General features: G+C 42.1%; 2 protein-coding genes across 4 annotated transcripts in view; one reads left to right on the top strand and one right to left on the bottom strand.

Annotated features, from left to right (window-relative positions):
* The first annotated feature begins 143 nt into the window (after positions 1–143).
* LOC115359323 (T-complex protein 11-like protein 1) lies at positions 144–8,526 on the top strand. Its single transcript, XM_030051723.1, has 10 exons — positions 144–238; positions 880–970; positions 1,147–1,279; positions 1,416–1,536; positions 2,096–2,316; positions 3,191–3,327; positions 3,824–4,002; positions 5,062–5,243; positions 5,691–5,863; positions 6,929–8,526. The coding sequence occupies exons 2-10, from the start codon at positions 892–894 to the stop codon at positions 7,159–7,161; spliced, it is 1,458 nt and encodes a 485-aa protein (XP_029907583.1). The 5' UTR covers positions 144–238; positions 880–891; the 3' UTR covers positions 7,162–8,526.
* An 878-nt stretch (positions 8,527–9,404) lies between these two features.
* The window catches only part of anks1ab (ankyrin repeat and sterile alpha motif domain containing 1Ab), a 45,301-nt gene continuing 34,804 nt past the window's right edge, over positions 9,405–19,901 (bottom strand). The window contains exons 8-15 of one of the 3 annotated variants that reach the window (XM_030051720.1): positions 19,102–19,275; positions 17,698–17,769; positions 17,330–17,413; positions 17,069–17,206; positions 16,006–16,182; positions 13,182–13,280; positions 12,125–12,222; positions 9,405–11,174 (exon numbers count right to left, since the gene is read on the bottom strand). In XM_030051720.1, coding sequence (XP_029907580.1) covers positions 11,141–11,174; positions 12,125–12,222; positions 13,182–13,280; positions 16,006–16,182; positions 17,069–17,206; positions 17,330–17,413; positions 17,698–17,769; positions 19,102–19,275 — 876 coding nt within the window. In that variant the 3' untranslated portion in view covers positions 9,405–11,140. Of the gene's footprint in view, positions 12,223–13,181; positions 13,281–16,005; positions 16,183–17,068; positions 17,207–17,329; positions 17,414–17,697; positions 17,770–19,101; positions 19,276–19,901 lie in introns of all 3 variants that reach the window. The other 2 variants (XM_030051721.1, XM_030051722.1) reach the window with 2 other exon arrangements.

Here is a 19,901-nt window from a genome sequence, read left to right as displayed (position 1 = left end):
AACTAGTTTAGACTGAATGTAACAGCGTATACAACGCCTGTAACGTAAACCACCCCCCTCTCGTCACGGACAAAATGGTTTGGCCCGATTTTAAACTTGAACGCTGCTATGTTGTTACAGTCAGGTGAAGGTGTGTACACACTGCGGCTTAGTAGTTACATGTAGCTTTTATGCTACATTTTCCGGGGCATGTTTAAGGACTAGTTTCCATTCCAGTTCTCCAGAAGACCAGCATTTGGTAAGTCTGCCTTCATGCTGTCACAACAAACTCAGGCACAATTAGGCTATCATTTACACTGTTTCTCATCCTCTGTTTTTATGTTTTATGTGTATGGCGGCTTCTCGTATAACTTTTTAAAAACTAGGGACTTTTCGAGTTCGTAGGTCATTGAGTTGTTAAAAATATGAAAAATGTCTCTGCCGCCCCAGTCAAATACAACGCCAACATTCACACACACGTTGGTTTAACTATTCTTATGGGGACACTGTATTGACTTACATTCATTCACTACAGCCTTTCCTTAATCTTAGCCATAACCAAATTATGCCTAACCCTAACCCTTACCCTAACCCTAATTCTAACCTTAACCCTAACCTTGACCAGTAAGTCAGAATTAACCTTTTCCTTGTGAGGACAACCAATATTTAAATCTCCAACGCTACCTTGCCAGTGGTAAAGCAAACTGTGATGTCAGACGTCTTTATAATAATTACAAAACATTATAAATTTATTGTATGTTTTCATCCTCTATTTTTTTTTTTTTTTTTTACATATATATATTTTATCTGTCTCGTTTTCCTTATTTTTAAAATTAACAAACTTTTTGAGTTTGTTGGTTATTGCATTATTATTGAAAATAGTATCTCGGGTCTACCCAGACTCTTGCTGCAATGCCAAATAACAGAGAGGAGGCTGTTGAGGACACGCCCACCGACGTGCCTGCTCTTGAGAAGCTTGACTCTCCAACAGGTAATAAAACTCTATCATAGAGGCCATAGTGGCCATTGCTATCAGGCACATTTAGAGACTATTAGTAATTGGTCTTGATGCTACCATGCTACCAACGGTAGTTTTAATTACATCTGTTTGTGTGTGTGTGTGTGTGTGTGTGTGTGTGTGTGTGTGTATGTCCTGTTTGGTCTCAGGGAGCCCACCCAATACTGCCTCATTATCCAGTCTGATGGAGCTGGGAAATTGTGTTTCCAACCTGAGCCTGGCACATGAGATAGTGGTGAACAGAGACTTCTGCTTCAAGCCCAAAAGCCCACCCACAGACAGGCAAGATAAGACACAAAACACTTAGGATGGCCACATTGATCTTGGCTTTTGTTCTTTCAGTCCATTTTAAATCAATTGAAGTTTGGTTGCCTTTGATTTTTTTTTTTTTTTTTTTTAAATCATATTCCTACTGTAGCCTGGAGGGGAGGGTGACAGAGATAGTGCACCGAGCATTTTGGGACAGTCTTCGGGAGCAGCTCAACAGCAATCCTCCAAACTACAGCCATGCTATCACTCTGCTCCAAGAGGTCAAGACTGTAAGTAAATATGACAGAAAATCAGTAGTAGTAGTAGCTGAGGGATTGAGCCTGGTTTGATCTATAACCCCAGTCTTGTATATTTCAGTGGAAAGCAACGCTATGCTTTATACATCAAGATGTGGGTGTACCTGCATATCCTGACCAACACGCACACACATACAGTATATTCCCATTCTTGTCAGTGGTAAAGCTGTGACTTCATTATAACACTGTTTTTATCTCATTTCCACAAGGAAAGTCTTCAAATGACAATGACAGTTTTATTAATAAAGCACATTTCATTACAAGTAAGCTCAGTGCTCCTTACATTAAAAGGCACAATCCTGGTATAAATATTAAAATATAGGCAATGTAAGCTATATAAATATAAGAATTTAAGCAAGAATAAAACACACAAAAAACAGCATCCTGGTTTCAATGTTAGATAAAAGGAATGATGGATGACAGTGGGATCAAATCAGATCAATTTTCAATGACCAGACTGTAAAACCTGTGAAGACAAAGACAAAAAGTTACATATGAACAACACTAAGGGGAGCGTCCTGTTTTCCTCTAGATGCTGCAGTCCCTGCTCCTGCCTGGCCATGTCAGACTGAGGTCACAGCTGGACGAGGTGCTGGACATGGAGTTGATCCAACAGGGGGCCGCTCACGGCGCTCTGGATCTCTACAGACTGGCAGAGTACATCATCAACACCATGGGCTCCTTGTGTGCTCCTGTACGCGACCCAGAGATCAGGGCACTGAGGGCTCTAACTGAGCCTGCGGAGCTGCTCAGGTGAGGGACACATTCTTAAGGCTTCTGTATCGTCACTTTGATGATCAGGTGAAATCCAGCTATCGCTTGAAAAATGACAGTAAGTTGGGATTGGAGAGGAAGACTGAAGACATGCTTAAAACTTCATCAGACAACATTTTTATGTAACCCCCCCACCCCATCCTTTATCAGGCTGGGTTTTATAGTAGGACTGCAAAAGAGTAGAAAATCCCATCTTATCAAACTGACCACAGATTCCATTTATTTTGCCCAAATGATATTCTCCCGTCAGTATGTGCAGCCACTGGAAGAAATAGATCAAAACTCCAAGTAGAGAACGTGCACTCCATTCAGAAGAAGCTGGACTCACCAGTGTTAGATCTTCTGTGCCTTTTGGTAAACACAAGCACACTGTGCAGTTTACTGATGACTTCTGGGTATCGTGTCACCCTCACTGCCATTTGGAGTTGCCAGTATGCAAAAATGACAAATGTTATGCTCAGTGTTATCTTAAAATTATTTTATGTATTTGTTGTATTTGTTTATTTTATTTTTATTTTTATCATGCAGGTTGAATGAATCTTGTTTACATCTTTAATTAGTTTGTAACTTTAATGGAAAATTGGAGGTCCTAAGTAAATGCTACATTATAAGATATGGAGAGAATGTTTTTTTTTTTTTTTTTTTAAAAATCACTATCACCTCAGACCCAAATGTTGTTTTAAAGTGTTTCAATGGCAAGGAAAGATTAATTGAACTGAGACACATTTCTGCTTATACCTTCAAGTATTTCCATTTACACATGCATACAAGCAGCTGTAGGTGATTGTAGCGCATCCAGGTAAGATTCTTAATCGCTGCTCAACCCAAAACAATTCAACCACCCTTCCCTCAGGGAGATCTTCCGTGTCCTGGGGCTGATGAAGACTGATATGGTCAACTTCACCATCCAGAGCTTGAGGCCTCATCTGCTGCAGCAGGCTGCGCAGTATGAGAGGGCCAAATTCCAGCAGATTCTGGACAAGCAGCCAGGTGAGGAGAGATGAACGATTTGATCTTGCTTTAATATTTTTTATCCTTTTTCCCCGATAAACTGCTCAAAATGTTTTTTTTTCCTAAGAAAATTACTTAAAATTGTCAGTAATTTCAGTAGCATGATATATGTTTTACCTACAAGCCAGCAGTCATCTGATTTAGCAACAGCAGGTGTTTTCAAAAGGTAGATTTCTCATCAAAGAATAAAAAGTAGATGCTGTTACAGTGAAGCCAACACAGGTTGCAAAAGCATTTCAGTTGAATTCCCAAACCCCTAAAGAGACACTTTAAAGATCCCAGGAGACGGTGGATGGCAGTGTTTTTCACTGTTGCTTCCCTGTTGAATGAGTCATGAATAAAATGCATGCCTTTGTTAGACCGTATCAGTACAAACACTTTGTGAATCCTCTTTGATTTTTCAGTGTCACTGCGATAGATCTTAATCTTTGATTATTGTTTCATGTGTTTTTTTTTTCACCCCATGATTCTCCAGCTTCTCTGGACAATGCTACAGCTTGGCTTCAGGCAGCAGCGTCAGAGGAGGCGTCAGTCATCAGAGCCCTGTCTGAGTCTGGTACAGAGTCCTCCAAAACTGTCAGCCCCTCTGCTGTCCTCTACCGGGCCTACATGCGTCTGCTCCGCTGGGACCCACAAGACCAGAAATATCCTGAGGTTGGATGGGGCCTTTTATTATTTTATTGATCATAGGGAAATGTTCTGTCTGCCTACTCACTCCATCACTTTGCTGCAATAGACACATGACAACACACAGAGCTCATCGAGTTGCTGAACATCCAGTGTGGTGTTATTTCTCTCAGAATTATCTAGACATGGCTCTTTGTTTTCCATAGAAACACTATATTAACTCAAAGGAACAGTTTACCTAAAATACAAAAAATATAAATGTTGCCACTCATACTAGTGCAGCCCATCCATCCATATAAGTTTCTGTGCGATTTGGGGAGGTTTCCAGTCTGTTGTGATCTCTCCTGTCCCCCAGCACCCAAACACAATGGGCCTGGGTGGTTGTTCATTTGAGGAACTCAAACCGTCACAAATGTTGGTGAGAAAAACTGAGAAGCAACAGTTCTTGCCAACAACAATGACATAGATACCCAGTATAATCAACAGCCCTCAGGTGTGAGGAGTTTCATCAGGAAACTCTCCACACCTTCCAAAGAACACCAGAAAACTGTATCTGTCTGCCCCCAGAGGAGCCAAGGAATTCCTGTGTACATAGATACAGTTTGCTAATGCTCTTTGTCAGGAAATAGTTCTCAGTGCAGCACTTTGTCCCCGAGGTCTGTGAATTATATCGGGTATCCATTTTATTATTTTTTTTTAAAAAGCTGTTGCTGTTGAGTTTCTCGCATGTACATTTTTTGAAAGTCTGAGCTCCACAAAACAATACCCATCCAGCCCCATTGTATTGGGGTGAAGGGAAACAGACAAGAAACCTCGCTAAATCACTCTATCTGTGGATATATAGACTGCACCAAGGGTAAGTGGGAAAATATCTCATTCATCCTCATTCATTAATTTACCAAGCTGCTTATCCTAATTAGGATTGCGGGGTGCTGGAGCCTATCCTAACACTCACTGGGCAGAAAATATCAGGAAAAATAACTCCTTTCCTTTCACCTGATAGTCAGCAAATAAAATACGATGAATCCCTGTGAATGACCTTATTTTAAATAGTGACTGGAGGTATTTTCTTCCCTCTGTCCACAGACTGTGTTGATGGATCGAGCCCGTTTGGACGTGCTGGCCCAGCAGCTCAGGATTCTGGTGCTGGAGGCGTCGGTGCTGCTGCTGACCAGCACTCAGTGTGGTGGTGCCATTTTCTCCCTGCAGGGGTTTGTAGGTAAACTCAAGCAGTCCATCACTGCCCTGCTGGAGGGTAGTCACACCAGGTAAGAGGAGAATGTGGTGATGTATGCACGGGCCGTCATTGTGAACAGGTAATGTACAAGGCGGAAACCAATGGAGGTGACAGGAGGCAACTAGCCTGTCGGAACGGATCCAGCTAACCTCATTCTTTCCATTCAAGAGACACCCCATCATGATTAGTAGATAAATGCAGAACAACAGCTGGTGGTATTCAAGACCTGCAAGAAAATGCAGCAGAGGCAATTCTTCTCTCTTCCCCTTTATTAAAATCTACTTTTATTTCATCAAACTACCGTGTGAGAGATGGATTTTATTACAGAGCCTTCTTTTGAGTTTCTCAAGGCCCAGGACTTTTTGTTTTACAGCTCTTACAAATGGAGACATTCAGAGGCCAGTGGCCAAGTAGGTTATATTATTCATATCACAAACCCTGCTTGTTCTTAGTCTAATGGTGTTCTCTGATGCTACAGGGAAGCTGACCTGAAAGAGGCACTGCTGGGACTTGGGGAGCAAGTACTTGTGCAGGTGAAGGAAGCACTGACTACTCTGGGGGAGCCTCCGCTACGTCAAGACAGCCAGGACCAGCTGAGGGGACAGATATCCGACCTGTGGAAGGACAACAACCCCATCTGCATGCTCATAGGTCTGCCATTTGCTCATGAGCCGTGCAGAGCAAGTGTTTACAGCTACATTCAGCCCTTATGCTGGATAAAGGCTGACTTAAAAGAAAATTAAAGTAGGGCTAATGCTTATTTCCATTGTCTGGTTAGTCTGTTAGTTATTTATTTTATTTTTTCAATTTATTGCTTGATCATTTAGTCTATAAAGAGTAAAAAATAATAAATAATGCCCATATTTAGTCACTAGAGTCCAAAGAGGCATCTTCACATTGCTTCCATACACACCCACGAATGTATGAATTATACATTGACATGAATCAAGAGAAATAAGCAAATCTTACTTATTATAGTAAAGTGGGTTTTTAATTAATTGATTATTAATTATGATTAATTAGTTATTTTATTAATTTTAAGTTGACTGCCTAATCGATAAACTGATTAAGCATTTCAGCACTGGATTCAGGCCTCCGATATTTTATTGCTGGACTGTAATAATACAGCCAACAATACAGATTGCAGCCAAAACCTCCTATCTCCTGATTTTTTCATGTTTTCACTTCATTCCACCTTTTTCACAGCAGCCATTCTGACATGAAAAAGCAGGGAAACACAGGTGTTATTAACATTAATGAAGGCTCTGTTCCATTTTGAGTCTCAGAGTCGGGGTCCACTGTTGTTCCTGGCTCGCTGGAAAGACTCGGCTACACGTCAGTGGAACAGAATATCATCAGTAACACCTGTGTTTACCTGCTATTTTATTTCAAAATGGACGCTGTGAAAAAGGTCTGCTGAAAGACGACATGGTCCTAAGTGGATTGAGAAAATTCAATCAGCCAAATTGGAAGACATTTTCCTTGGTATTTGAAAAAAAGATGTTTTAGAGATAGAAAGTTTTCACCTCACAGTGGCGACATGCCAAGTTATCTATGGTGTTTTATAATGTGTTAAAATGTGATTTATTATTGTAGCCTACATCGGGCTCTGTCTGCCCAAATGAATTTAGTTCTAGTTGGATGTGGGCTGCAGCAGTGCAGAGAGCGGGCTGCTTCCTTTGACACTTTCTATCTGGCTCTCTCTTGATCAAACAGGAGACAGAGTGCAGGGCTTCCTCCAGGCCATGCTGGAGGGCGGCCCCGCTAAAAGGAGTCCAGAGCTGCCTGCTAGCCTCCGGCTGCTGAGTGCTGAGCTGGCCGAGTTGGGGACGGCCTTTGGGCGAATCGTCCACTTCAACCGCACAGTCTTCGGTCCTTTCTACGCCCCCATCCTTAAGAAGTTACTGTTCCCAGCAGGAGAGGCAGAGACGGGCGACGACTCGCGTTAAACCTCACTGATTGGACCACCAGTCACCTTTATAAGCTTGGATTGGGCATTGGACTTGTAACTGTTGTATGTAAATACAGTAACTGATAGCATTAAAATGTAATGTAAAAATGTAAAACAAATTAATCATATGCAATGAAATTATCAACATTAGGCACTTGAACTCTCATTGTAGTGTGTTGCAAAATTAGATATAGTAAGATTTTTTTTTTAACTAGTTGAAGGCTGTAGGTTAAGCACCATAAGCCAGTGCATTCAGTTAGGGTCCAAAGTGTCAGTGTTACACAAAACCTTAGAGGAACCTCTGTTATCTTTAAATATGAATGTGTGCTACTTACAGCCTGTAGATAAATGCAATTTGGGATCACTCGCCTGTAAACTTTAAAACTCACTTGCATGGCTCATCATCTGAAACCTTTACTTAGAGAAATGAGTTTTTTAAGATACTATGTGTGGATTTTAACAGAATGTTTCACAGTTACTGTGATACATGATTGTGGCTCTTGTAAGCAGCGTTCTATTGGCAGATTGAGTTTTCTCCCCTCTCTGTTGCTTTTTTAAGAGTCTTTGGCAGTCTACAGAGGGAATGACAATATTTTGATAAATATACAGCCAGAATAGCCATGTTCAGTCCAAATGAAAGTGTGTGGCAGATACACGTTTTTGAAACATTACAATGTATTAACCACAGATTTGAGTGCACAAAACATTACAAGCATCTTTATAAAGTTTAGCCCTTTTGAGCGCAATCCATTTCTTGTTTCTGGAAATTTTGGATTCACCTGGCCAGTTCCTTTCATGGAGAGAACAGGAGCTGCTAATATTTTGTACACATTTAGTAATAAAATCCTGTGAGTCACCTTTAGCTGGAGGAAATACTAGCACAAACCAGAAATTGATTTTGATTTTGAAATGCAGTTTTTGTGATGCTAAAAGTATTGTTTCCCTTATCATATCTTTTGCCAGAACTGCTGTCTGGTATTCTCTCCTGCTTCAGCATAAATCATGTAAAAAGTTTGGAATACTTATTTGTTAGTGTCACTTGCTGTGTTCAGTCACTCTCAGGATAATGAACCTCAGGAAAAATGCCAAAGCAAAGCACCAAAGAAAATACACAAATATTTCATTTGCAAATAATACTATGATAGTTGAATATGTAGCTGATTCGATTTTATTTCTTTCTCCATCATCTTTATGTTAACAGTGTATTTAACTGCCACTTTAAGATGTCTGACTTATAGCACACACCAATAATGTGCACTTTTGAAGATAAACCAAAAATATACTGTATATATATATATATGAAAGTATTCACATGGTCTCCTTACACTTTAAGTCCTTATCAGTGTGTAATGTCTCCTCCTTTCTGATATTACTCAACCATTAAAAAGCAAAAAAAAAAAACAAAAAAAAAACTGTCGACAAGAAACTTGAGTGGGATTATTTTGTCATTGTATTATTTAATTTCATTTATATATTGCTTTGAAATTTGAAACAGTATCACATTATCATTGACAAACCATACTCTGTCCACAAACATGGGCAAAGCATTGTATGCTGGTACAGTTTTTTTTTTTTCTTCTCTACATTTTATTACAATTCAGTTTACCCTTAATTCTCACAGTAACTATCTCCAATAGGCCTGAATCAATAGAAATAATCATTAATGCTCTATATCATTAATGCTCTATAGTGCTCTATACATTACAGTACCTACATTGACAAGATCAGAAAGTCAGAGGGAGGCCAGGAAATACACGTGACCTTTGTCAAGACAGGAGAGAGAGGCAGGTCCTGTTGAGCCAGTGATCTGGGCCGACAGGGTACCTCTCCTCCGTGTGTTGGGATTCATATCAGGGGCAGTGGAGGAGCGAGGGATATACAGAGTTAGATCTAACTGGTCGGCCCTGCGCACTTCATAATGCTTACCTCTCATTTTCTCTCTCTATCTCTTTCCACTCCTCTGCGCTCTAACATTACACACGCAAACACAGTCACATTGGCTGCTCCCCTTCAACTCACAGCTTGGTATCCGGAAACTTGAACGCTGGGTGAGCTACACAAGGAAAACACTGATGTTAAAAGACCGGTTTACATGCACAGCCATATCATGCCACCAAAACTTAGGCTTTGCTTTAAATAGCTGCTGCTCATTAAAACGTAATGCTTTTATATTATGCTTCCATACTGGAGCAGGTTGAAAAGTGTCTTGGTGACATACACAAAATGGAAGAACATACATTGCAAAGTGTTGTTGTTTTTTTTTTTTTTTTTTTTTTTTGGAGGAATGACGACAGTGAGCAGGTGGATGGATGAGGTGAGTTGCTGTAATGGGTCAACGAAGAGAGGGAACAGAAAAAGCGGATGGTGAATGGGTGGGATGGAACAAGACACTGCTACAGTACATACAAAGACTGTTCAGGCCAAGTGCATCCAGGGTACAAAACACATAACACTGCCACATGCATCATCAGTGGAAGCTAACAGGTAACAGTCAGAACAGAGTGGCAATGAGGCAGCCACAGTACCGCACACAGACCAGCACATCTTAACAGTCAGTCTCCAGACAGCACTGTCTCACACACTGTCCTCTGGAGAGGAGCTCAATACCTCACTTCTCCTGCAGCACATAGAAACAGGGACAGTGGCCGGTGATGTAACAGTCCAAACCCCCATGAGGACAGACAGAGACAAGGCATACAGCACGCACAATAGGTAGTGCAGACAGAGGAGAACCCACAGATATGTGTAGACTCCAGACAAGCATTGAGAGTCACAGTGCAGGAGAAATAAAAAATGGTGTCAGGTTCTCAGCATAGCAAATCCATTCGCATCGATACGATACCCAGCAACATTTAGATTTGGCTCTTCAAATGTAGCGGAATTAATTCTTTTTAATGCCGTTTATTTTCAAGTGACATACTTTGCGCGTGCTAAATTGACGTGAAACGGCATGGATAACTACCCATGTAATCATGATAATAAGATGCTATGTTAGGAAATGTGCAGCACTTTGTGCTTTGGCTCATTACTATAGTAGAGTCAAATGAAATCACGTTGGGGATATTTTGTGTCGATTACCAAAATAGTGTAATGTGGAACCAATATCAGTACACTAAATAATCTGTTTTTTTGGTGGCATCATTTCTCTCTCTTTTTTTTTTTTTTTTTTTTGGTTTTGGTTTGGTTTTGGTTCTTCTCGGTTGTATCAGAGTTGGGATCCCTTGTGATCCTCCCTTAATCGCTCCCTCCCAGAGTATTTCAGTTAAGCCCGTGTCCGTCAAAAAGCATCACAAATTGAATTGAGTTACCATGTCCCATTTGCACCATAAGAAAAAAAAAAAAAAGGAAGTTCTTAAAAGGGATAGTGCCACGTTTTAACACAGTGTTTTTGCAAGTGACAGACGACGCTGTGATTTGCAGTCTCTCAGTGCTACTGTGAATGCTGAGAGGCACGGGGGGCAAAAACAAGGCCAGAGCTACCACTAGAATCCTCATCTGGACAAAACTGTACCGTCATAAAAACACATCTGCTTCGTCTCAGCCTGAAGTTCTCTATTAACACAGTCAGTTTAATACACCAGGGATTTAGAAGTGTCGTCAGTCTTTTAAAAGCAGGAGGGAGGCGTGCAGTCGGTGGGGTGTAACTGTGGTGATGGTGGTGGGGCAGCTCAGTTGATTATATATAACCGAAACCATTGCCAGACAACTAAGGCTGTTGTCCTTGGTAAAGTGTAGGAAAGTAGTCTTCCCATAAGTGTATAGGGGGGTCAGGTTCAGTTCTTGGTCCATTTGTATTCAGACATCAGTGATAGATTCATGAACGATCCATCATGTTATGATTATTGTACAAATGCGTAGAAAAAAAGTTTGTCTGCTGCATGTTGCTTTTTTTTTTTTTTTTTTTTTTTTTTATGTCTTTCACTGATAAATTGTCCATCTTGCATCCCATGCTAGCAAAGCAGCCTCCTCACAGTGCCTCACAGTGGTAGATGCCTGGTAAGACAGGACAAGCTACAGATGGAAGAAGGAAAAAAATTAACTGACTTGAGGGCAAAACAACTGAAATAGCAAATGATTCAAGGAAATTAAAAAAATAAATAAAATAAAAAAATAAAAAAAATTGTCTGTGAAAAAGAACCATTCTTTTGATGAGTAGGTTATTTAACTGATGTGGGATTTAAATCGTGGCAAAACTCATTGCATCAGTCTGTGATATCAAAAGGGCCTGTTGACAGCATCCCAGCACAAGGACCCTTTTGCTATTACATGAAGGCTTGATGCCTTGTAATGTCAACCTAACATTTGCTCAGTTATCGCTAAGTTGATGTCATGTCAAGCCAGTGTGGATGTGTACAAAAAATATATATATCTATAAAATCAACATGCTTGTTTTGCCTATGGATATTTTTTTTTTTTTTAAATGATCTAAAAGAAGAAAAATAATAAAGATGCAACCTCTGGGACCTATCAGGGGGTTGGAGGTGGATGCAAGTTGCCAGTAGGAGGAGGATGAGAAGGAGGAGGCAGTTTGGTTGAGAGAGAGCGGGGCCACTGTAAAGTTCAGTCTGGGATTATCCATTTCAGGGCTCCGCCACTGGCTGCAGCAGCAACAGGGGAGGGAGGCTGCCAGGGGAGTCGGGGAGGCACAGGAGAGCCGCAGGAGTGTTTTCATGGCAGGTAAGAGGTTGGTGTAGGTCACTGGGCAGGGCAAAGAGAGGGTGCAAGAGTAGGCAGCCCTGAGGGATGCGTATACCATCACAGTGAGAAGGCACGGGGCTCGTGTGTGTGTGTGTGTGTGAGCGAGAGAAGAGAGAGTGGGTGAGGGGGGGGGGGAGTAGGAGACCAAGAACCGGATGCAGGGTAGGAGGAGACTATGGGGGGTGGACGGGGCGGGGCGGGGCGGGGCGGGGCGGAGAGGGGGCTGTGGGGGGATCCGGCCTCAGAATATGGTGGTCTCGTACTTGGTGCTGACGGGGCGCCTGCTGGAGTCCCGCTGGTCCAAGAGCCAGGTGGTGCTGCCCAGGGACTGCATGTCTGCGTCCAGCTCCAGAGGGTCAATCTGCCAGGGGGGAGGAGGAGGAGGAGGAGGGAGGGGGGAGGGGGCGAGAGGAGGTGCGTGAGACTGGCGGCAGCGGAGGCCATTGCGCCACACTGACAAGTCCTCAGCTCACATGCACGTGCATGTGGATTAGAGGCGCAGTCCGGTGATCATGTTAGAATCACAGACACTCAGGGCTCAATCCACAACATGGGTGATGTCTGACAGAAAATGCACTGAGGAACCCTGAAACCCACCACAGCAAACCACAAGCAAATGACCCTCGGGGGGTTAGACGGATTAGCGGCTCTAAGACAGTAAAAGCAACATGTGCTCTGCGCCAATGGGTCACAAACATGGGTGCTATTGTTATAAAGTGAGTGAACCACCACATACAATGATTTACTTGTAGCTGCATAGGAACTGGAATGGGCAAATTTGGAGCGGCATGAATCAGCACTGATGCAATCTCAAAGCATTCCTCTTTGACACTGAAGTCTGCGCTGGTATGGTATCCCTGTTTACTTTCACTTCAAGACAGACATTCAATCAATGTTTATGACAAAGGAAGCTTAAAACCATCCAACAGAGGCCACTTGAACAATCTTCTTAATGAATGCTATGCATTAAACACTCACTGACACAATTAAGCCGACTGCCATATAAGCTAATGCAGTAGATAAGCCCCATCACGACACTCTCTCTTCTCTGAAAAAAAGTGTATAACCACCTAAAGCAGAACTTGAACTAATGGCGAGTCTAAAACTCTAAAAATGCGAGATGAAAATGAGAGATGAGAAAGGAACAGGATGAGGAGAACGCTTATGCTTGAAATATTAAGGCCACAAACCAAGGAGATAAAGTGCACTGCGGCACACCAGAACAAGAAAACGAAGGAGGAGAAAAGAGGGAGGGGGGAGAGGCGTGTAAGCAGATGGCTCATGATGAAGGGTTGAATAGAGGAAAGGAGAGAGAAGGACCTGGACTCCAGGGCTAACAGAGTGCAACGGGAGGAAGGAAGGACGGTGGGTAGTACACGTGTGACAGTAACAGCAGCGGCATTCTAGCAGAGGGGCACCCTGGGAAGCAAGAGGACCAAGAAGACAAGAACAAAGACATGTTAAAAAAGGGGGAGAGAGAAGAGGGACAGAGCAATTAAATGCACCAACTGGACAATGAAGAAATCCAGTAGCACTAGGTGTTAAAGGTAAAGCTAAAAGGAATACTTCACCCTTATGCTATCGATTTTGTATGTATTCACCATGAATTGCCCTAAAGTTTTCATGCCATGCCTCACGCAAAATAAGTCTCAAAAAGTGTAACCAGCTCTTGTGGCATCAAGTTGATTGGCAACTTTGACAAAAAACTGCGAAAAGGATACGAAAAAATATCCAGCAGTCCAAGTCTTGGACTGATGTAATAATGGCAAACAAGCACAGGCCTGCCACTAGTGGGGCCGCGTTGGTTTGATGCAGGTAGTTTGTACATTCTGGCCTGAAGGTGGTACTAGAGGAAAGGTCATGAGGTCACCAAAATGAACAGGGCTCATCCTCTGGGTAGCATGAGCTTGCTCTCCAAATTTCATTTTGAGAGATCACATTTGACATTGTGGCCTAAGGGGGGGTGCCAGCGGAAAGGTAACAGGGTCATCAAAATCAAGCAGAATCTTCCTTTAGCGAGTAAGAATGCACTCACCAAATCTCATGAAATCACTGATTAGATTTAATGTGCTGAATAAATGTTATACCAATCTTCCCAGTAGATTGCGATGTCAAATTTGACGTTTTGGTCTAAGGGTGATGCTAGAGGAAATGGCGACGATGATATGAAAACTGATAGGGTTCATTCCCTGGGAAGCATACGTACACTCAGCAAATGACCTGGCAATCCATCGATTACATTTAGAGATATGTTGTGTACAAGTCAAATGTTTGGAAAGGTCAAAGACAGGAAAATCTTCTTTTGGGTAGAATGAGTGCACTCACCAAATATCACAGCACTACACTGATAACATTTTGGGATATCTCAGTGCAAAGTTGACATTTTGGCCTGAGGGTGGCACAGTATGAAAAGTCACGAGGTCACCAAAATGAACAGGCTTCATGCTCTGGGTAGCGTGGACGTGCTTTCCAAATTTCAAAGCAAATGCAACCATAGGATTTTGAGAGAATACATTTGACATTTTCACTGAAGGGAGACGCTAGAGGAAAGGTATCAAGAGGAATCTTGCCTTTGGGAGCATGAATGTGCTCACCATATTCAGGGCCGCCGTATATGGGGGAAAAGTTAGGACAATTCCAAGGGCCCTTGCCTGATAGGGGCCCCAAAAAATAGGTAAAAACTAATATAAAATTATTAAACCATCATCGAGTAAATATATATATATATATATATATATATATATATATATATATATATATATATATTTTTTTTTTTTTTTTTTTTTTTTTTCATGGGGCCCAAAATTCCTGGCAGCGCCCCTGACCATATTACATGTCAATCCACCCAATCGATTTTAAGATTCTGTGTACACGCCATAATTTTTCCTGATGGGTGGCACTAGGAAGGGTCATGAGGTCACCATAAATATGCTCACCACATTTCATGGCAATCCACCCAGCAGATCTCTAGATATGCCCTGAACTAAAGCTGAACAGACCGACATACTGCCCAACAAAAATAGTTAAATCAAAAAGTTCTGAATAAAAAACCTCCGGGAAATGCTCTAATGCTTGTTAACCTGTGTGCAGCTGACGTGCACGTGCACTCATGTGCCTCCAGCCTGGGAGTCATGCCGACTCACTGTCAACCCTGACACTACAGACATTCAAAACTACAAAAAAGTTAGACATGATATAAAATCCCTTTTGGATGACGTATACCTTTAAAGTTAGCATATTATTGAGCAGAAATTCCTCCTGTTGGTATTCTAATAAGTCCTTGAGGAAATCTATGATACGGTCCATGGCTTCAAAGATTGCTTGGCATCGGGTCACGAGCGGCAGATGAGACTTTTCCCCATGACTCTTCTAAAACCTGAGCCCAGCTACACCCCGCCGGGCTCATTATGCAGCACCGTGATTACTCCACATATTATGATGGTAAAGCAAAGTGATTTGTGGGTCTGCATAAGCATGTGGTCCGGGCGGCGTGCACGTCTCCAGCTGTGCAGCTCTCTCAGGTGACAGTGATCACTGAGCGCTCATTATAGGCAGCCTGAGCAGTCAATACATCAATACATAGCCCAGGGTATACGTCCACGTTAACTGTTCCCCTACTCAATCAATAGTGAGGAAACAGCTGATGGCTCAATCCGTGGGGACTGAGCCCTCGGAAACATCCCAGAGGAAATCACATCCCGCCCGGGAGCAAGAAAAATAAGGCGATTCATTCATCATGTTTCGCATATATATATATATATATATATATATAATATGCCCACAGGAAAATCTACCCTGATGTGAGTGACTCACAGAGTTGGGGGCCTAGGCTAGATGAGATTGGTAGCAAAATAATGACTCATCACTTTCACCACACACAGCAAATCTTCCTTTGTAGGCGGCTCGGTGGGAATTCAGTGACGGGGAAAAAAGTCGGTCACAAGGTCTGTGGACCTTTTTCTGATTATGAATGCACATAGGCATGCTTCTGCTTTTCATCTGTCCTTCTAACCAGTGGGGCAAATTCAGAAGACAAAACACAGGCATATGCACACACACACACACACACACACTGGTATACACAGCATCCAACAATCTGCCTCATCTTGCGATGTTTCTGCACCGCTGACAGGGTGATACTCACTGTTGATCTCCTCATGCTGCTCCATGACTGAGACACAGGCCGGCTGGTTTTGGTCTCGATGACCTCTGAGCCCAGAGACGAAGGCGGGACATACTGTCTTGCCCTGGACTGGATTGCCAGCTGATAGGCCACCTCAAACGCCTGTCCCAGTGTTAAGATGATCTCATAGGTTTGTGTCTGTGCGGAGGAAAAAGTCGCAGAAGAGCAACATGTGCGTTGAAAATGGTCGATGTTGAATGCAAGGTCCCAACCACAGCTTGGACCACAACCCTGTCCTCACACCAGCTGTCTGCTGGTTTGAATTGAATTGAAATGGATTTTTTCAAGTCTGACTCAGAGCACAGACTATGTGCTGGAGCTCATCAGGTAAAGCCATTGTGTCTCAGTCTCAGGCTAGCAAAATCACTATTCATGCTTAGATGAATTCTTATATAAGATCTGCTGTAATTATTGTTCTGTTGTTCCCATTATTTTGTTGCCCCTGTAAATGCTTGTTTTCAAACATTTTTTGTTGTCGGGCAGCACACAACAAAAGCTCTGCCCTTCACAATATTACTATAGTTATTATGTATTACAATCCTCAGGCTCTTGGCTGAACATGTTTGTTTTCAGAGAAAAGCAAAAGCAATTTTTCCGTAACACACCGCACACGGAGCGGCTGGGTTAACTGCAAATTAGTGAAGCTTAAAATTGTGTTGTGTTTGTGAAAAAAAAAAAGTGATTGTTGCAGTTCAGTTCCAAAGTGTTTCTCTTCAGTTAACAATAGATCAATACCGGCCGCTCCGCCAAAGCAAACAGACTGACATCCGACCTTTACAGGAACTGAGACGCAATTTACAACATAATCTGCTCCTGTACATGGAAATGCCACGCGTAGCGGGAGCAGAATTTCAATCAAGCGATTCAATTAGCCAATCAAGGGACTGGTGTTTATAAGATGCTGCATGCAGATACCCAACAAATCACACTGGCTTCACATTAGACATTTTTCAAGGCGCTGCTCGCTCCGGACTGTTTCAGATGGATGCGTTCATCTCTGAGCACGTGCAGTTACGTCACTCACCACCTCCACGGTGCTGAAGACGTGACAGAAGTGGTGGCCGCTTTTCAGGTCCTTGGTGATGTAAGCGAATGTGCAGAGGTCGTCTGGGTCTTGGGCTGCACAGGAGATGTTCCTGATCTCATGCTCTGCAACGATGGTCTGATGGGAGGAGAGGAGGTGGGGGGGGGGCAGAGGATTGGAAGCAAGTGAGGGACAACTGGGAGTCAGTCTGTGTACTGACAGCAAGAGAGAAAGACACAAACCAGCGTGTTTTGGCATTACCTTTGTGGCTGCATCAATGAACTTGACCCCTCTATAGGTGATGGACAGTATGACGACAGGACCCTTTCTGGAATCCTTTGATTTCTAGCATAACCAGAAAAAAAGAGGCTATCATGGCATATTCATCTATTGCTGTGTGCTTAGGCTGGCAAAACTCATTAAAGTCACTTTAAAAGAATGTGTTTGCTTTTTACCCTTTTTTTGTTTCTTGTTGCATTTGTTCTTTTTTTATAACCTCGCATTGTTTCCACATTTGACCCTTTCATCATTTATCTTACGGGACTTTATTCATTATCTTTATTGTTTGTAAAGCACTTTGCAAACCATTTGTTCAAAAAGATGAGTGCAAATTAAGAATGAATATTTACCCTAATTTTAGCGCAGGCATCTTGAGTGGACTCAATCCCTCGCAGATCCCTGATTATCATTGATCCTAGGTACTGGAATTAAACAGCAGAGCACAGCAAGCCGGGGTCAGTTCAGAATAAAAACTGCTTTGTGTTTGCCGTACAAAGCAGATGCACGGGGATTTTGACATGGTTCATTTGTGCTGACAACAAGACAACCAGGCTGCACGGAACAGGACTGACACATTATTCTATGTGCAAGATGAAATGTTACAGCGCTTTATAAACTGCAGCGAAGCTACTACTGCTGCTGATGGAGAAGACTCCGATTTTTTGCTTAGGTAGGAGTACCTATACAAGCTGGAAAAACACACCATTCAAACTGAAATATCTGCATTCAAAATCTTTAGAAAACACTCACTATTAACTGTAAAACACACACAATTATAAAAAAAAAAAAAATACAAGTACTCACTCTAAAAAATGGCCCCTTGCACAGTGTTAAACTCCCTTTTCTGTTGGGCAGTTTGAACACTAATAATGCACCATATTTTATGAGATTATTGCATGCTTTGTATATAAAAGTATAATCTGTAAAGTAACTGAAGCTGTCAGATAAATATAGTGGGGTAACATGTTAAATACTTCCCCATCAAATGTAGCATGAAGTCTCACAAAATGAAAACGACCATCAAGGCAAGTGTCAGTCCTTCAAAATTGTATGTACGTACAGTGCTTGGGTAAATGTACTTCCTCCCTCTGGTTACTCTACACCACATAAATACACTACAGGAATACATTCAAAGTCTGAGAAGTGTCCCAGTGTAGCAGCATAATTCACCTGCAACTCTGGACGTGGAATTTCCTCAAAATTCAAAAAGGTAAAAAATTTTTGCTACAAAAAGTTCAGGCTAATAATAATAATAATAAAAAAAGCCTAACATTAAGAAATGAAGAGAGTGAATTTTTAAAATGTGCATTGTGAAATGAATGAAAACTCCCCCCACAGTGCAACAATCTTTAGTCTCTGCATGCATTACTACACCTCTACATTACTAGAGGTGCATAGGCTTAACGTCAAGAAATGATGTTATAGGGCTTCTAGTATGTGGTGTCTTTTTCTACCTCCCTACCTCTGCCACCTTTCAAATGCTGTACTAAGCTTACTTCTGCACCATCCAGGTCTCAGTGGTCTCAACCCCTAAAAATTCATATTGCACTCGTCCCCTCCCTTGCTCTCCTTCTGCTCTTTATGATTTAAGTAGTTTCAGTGGGGAAAAAAATAAGAAGAAAATCCCCTTCCATATTCATTTAGCCTTAGTGGCAGGAGCAGATTAAACAGCAGAAATCAATAAGGGCTATCAGCACCTGGATCAAGCATGCTAACACCTTTGTTAATTTTGGAAGACTGTGGAAGTGACTTACAGTAGCCTCGTACCCGCAGGAGTCCAGGATGAGTTTCTCAGGCTGGTGGTGCCAGGCGGACACTGTGGCGTAGGTAGCAGAGTGGCTCGGCGGCCGGAGGTTTAAACGCGACTCTTTGTGTCGATCACTTTGTCTGTCCTGCAGAGGCACAAGGCGATCCTTGGTGAATGTCATCTGAAGAGGATACATGACTAACCTGAGTGACATGGAACCAATTGAATTCTCCTGTAAGGCAGCAGGAGGCTGCCTCCTAATCAATATCACACTACAAGAAACTATTGGAGCTCTCTCTGGAAGGAAGCCTTTCTTCACAGAGGAACACCTCAGTTGGTATTAACAGTGACGTTTAATGTTGTACAGGGTGTAGTGTACTTGTTCTGACCAGCAGAATCCACCGGTCAAACAACCACACACATATGGTGGCCATGTACAGGCTCTGGGTATGAAGATGTATATCTCAGACAAAGTGGCCAAGGACAAGATATCTGACTGAAGTACACTAGGATGCAAAGTCTGCTGAAGCCAGGCTCAGACTGCAGGACTTTTAAAATCCTGACCGATTTTAAGATCTAAATCTAATAATGGCACATCACCATTTGTTTTGGGGCAGAATAATTCAGATTCAGGGGAACAAATGGGGTGGCTTAAACCACAAATAAACCACAAAATTAACCACAAATCAATTTGTAGTTAAACTTAAAGTGACTAAAATTCCTGCTTATTAAAACTATATAGGTTTAGAAAACCCACTCTACCACTATATATTCTGCAAATCAAAAGAAACATTTCAAATTAAATTA

The sequence above is a fragment of the Myripristis murdjan genome, chromosome 5 (genome assembly GCF_902150065.1).
Source record: "Myripristis murdjan chromosome 5, fMyrMur1.1, whole genome shotgun sequence".
NCBI classification, from domain to species: Eukaryota; Metazoa; Chordata; class Actinopteri; order Holocentriformes; family Holocentridae; genus Myripristis; species Myripristis murdjan.
The sequence above is the reverse complement of the archived record's forward strand: the minus strand, read 5'-3'. Positions and strand labels throughout refer to the sequence as shown.

Bases quoted from the DNA above. Each gene is read 5' to 3' on its own strand.
- LOC115359323 (XM_030051723.1), top strand. From the start codon at position 892: ATGCCAAATAACAGAGAGGAGGCTGTTGAGGACACGCCCACCGACGTG. The intron at 5,244-5,690 runs GTAAGAGGAGAA...CTGATGCTACAG, and splicing joins CTGGAGGGTAGTCACACCAG to GGAAGCTGACCTGAAAGAGG. The intron at 5,864-6,928 runs GTCTGCCATTTG...TTGATCAAACAG, and splicing joins CCCCATCTGCATGCTCATAG to GAGACAGAGTGCAGGGCTTC.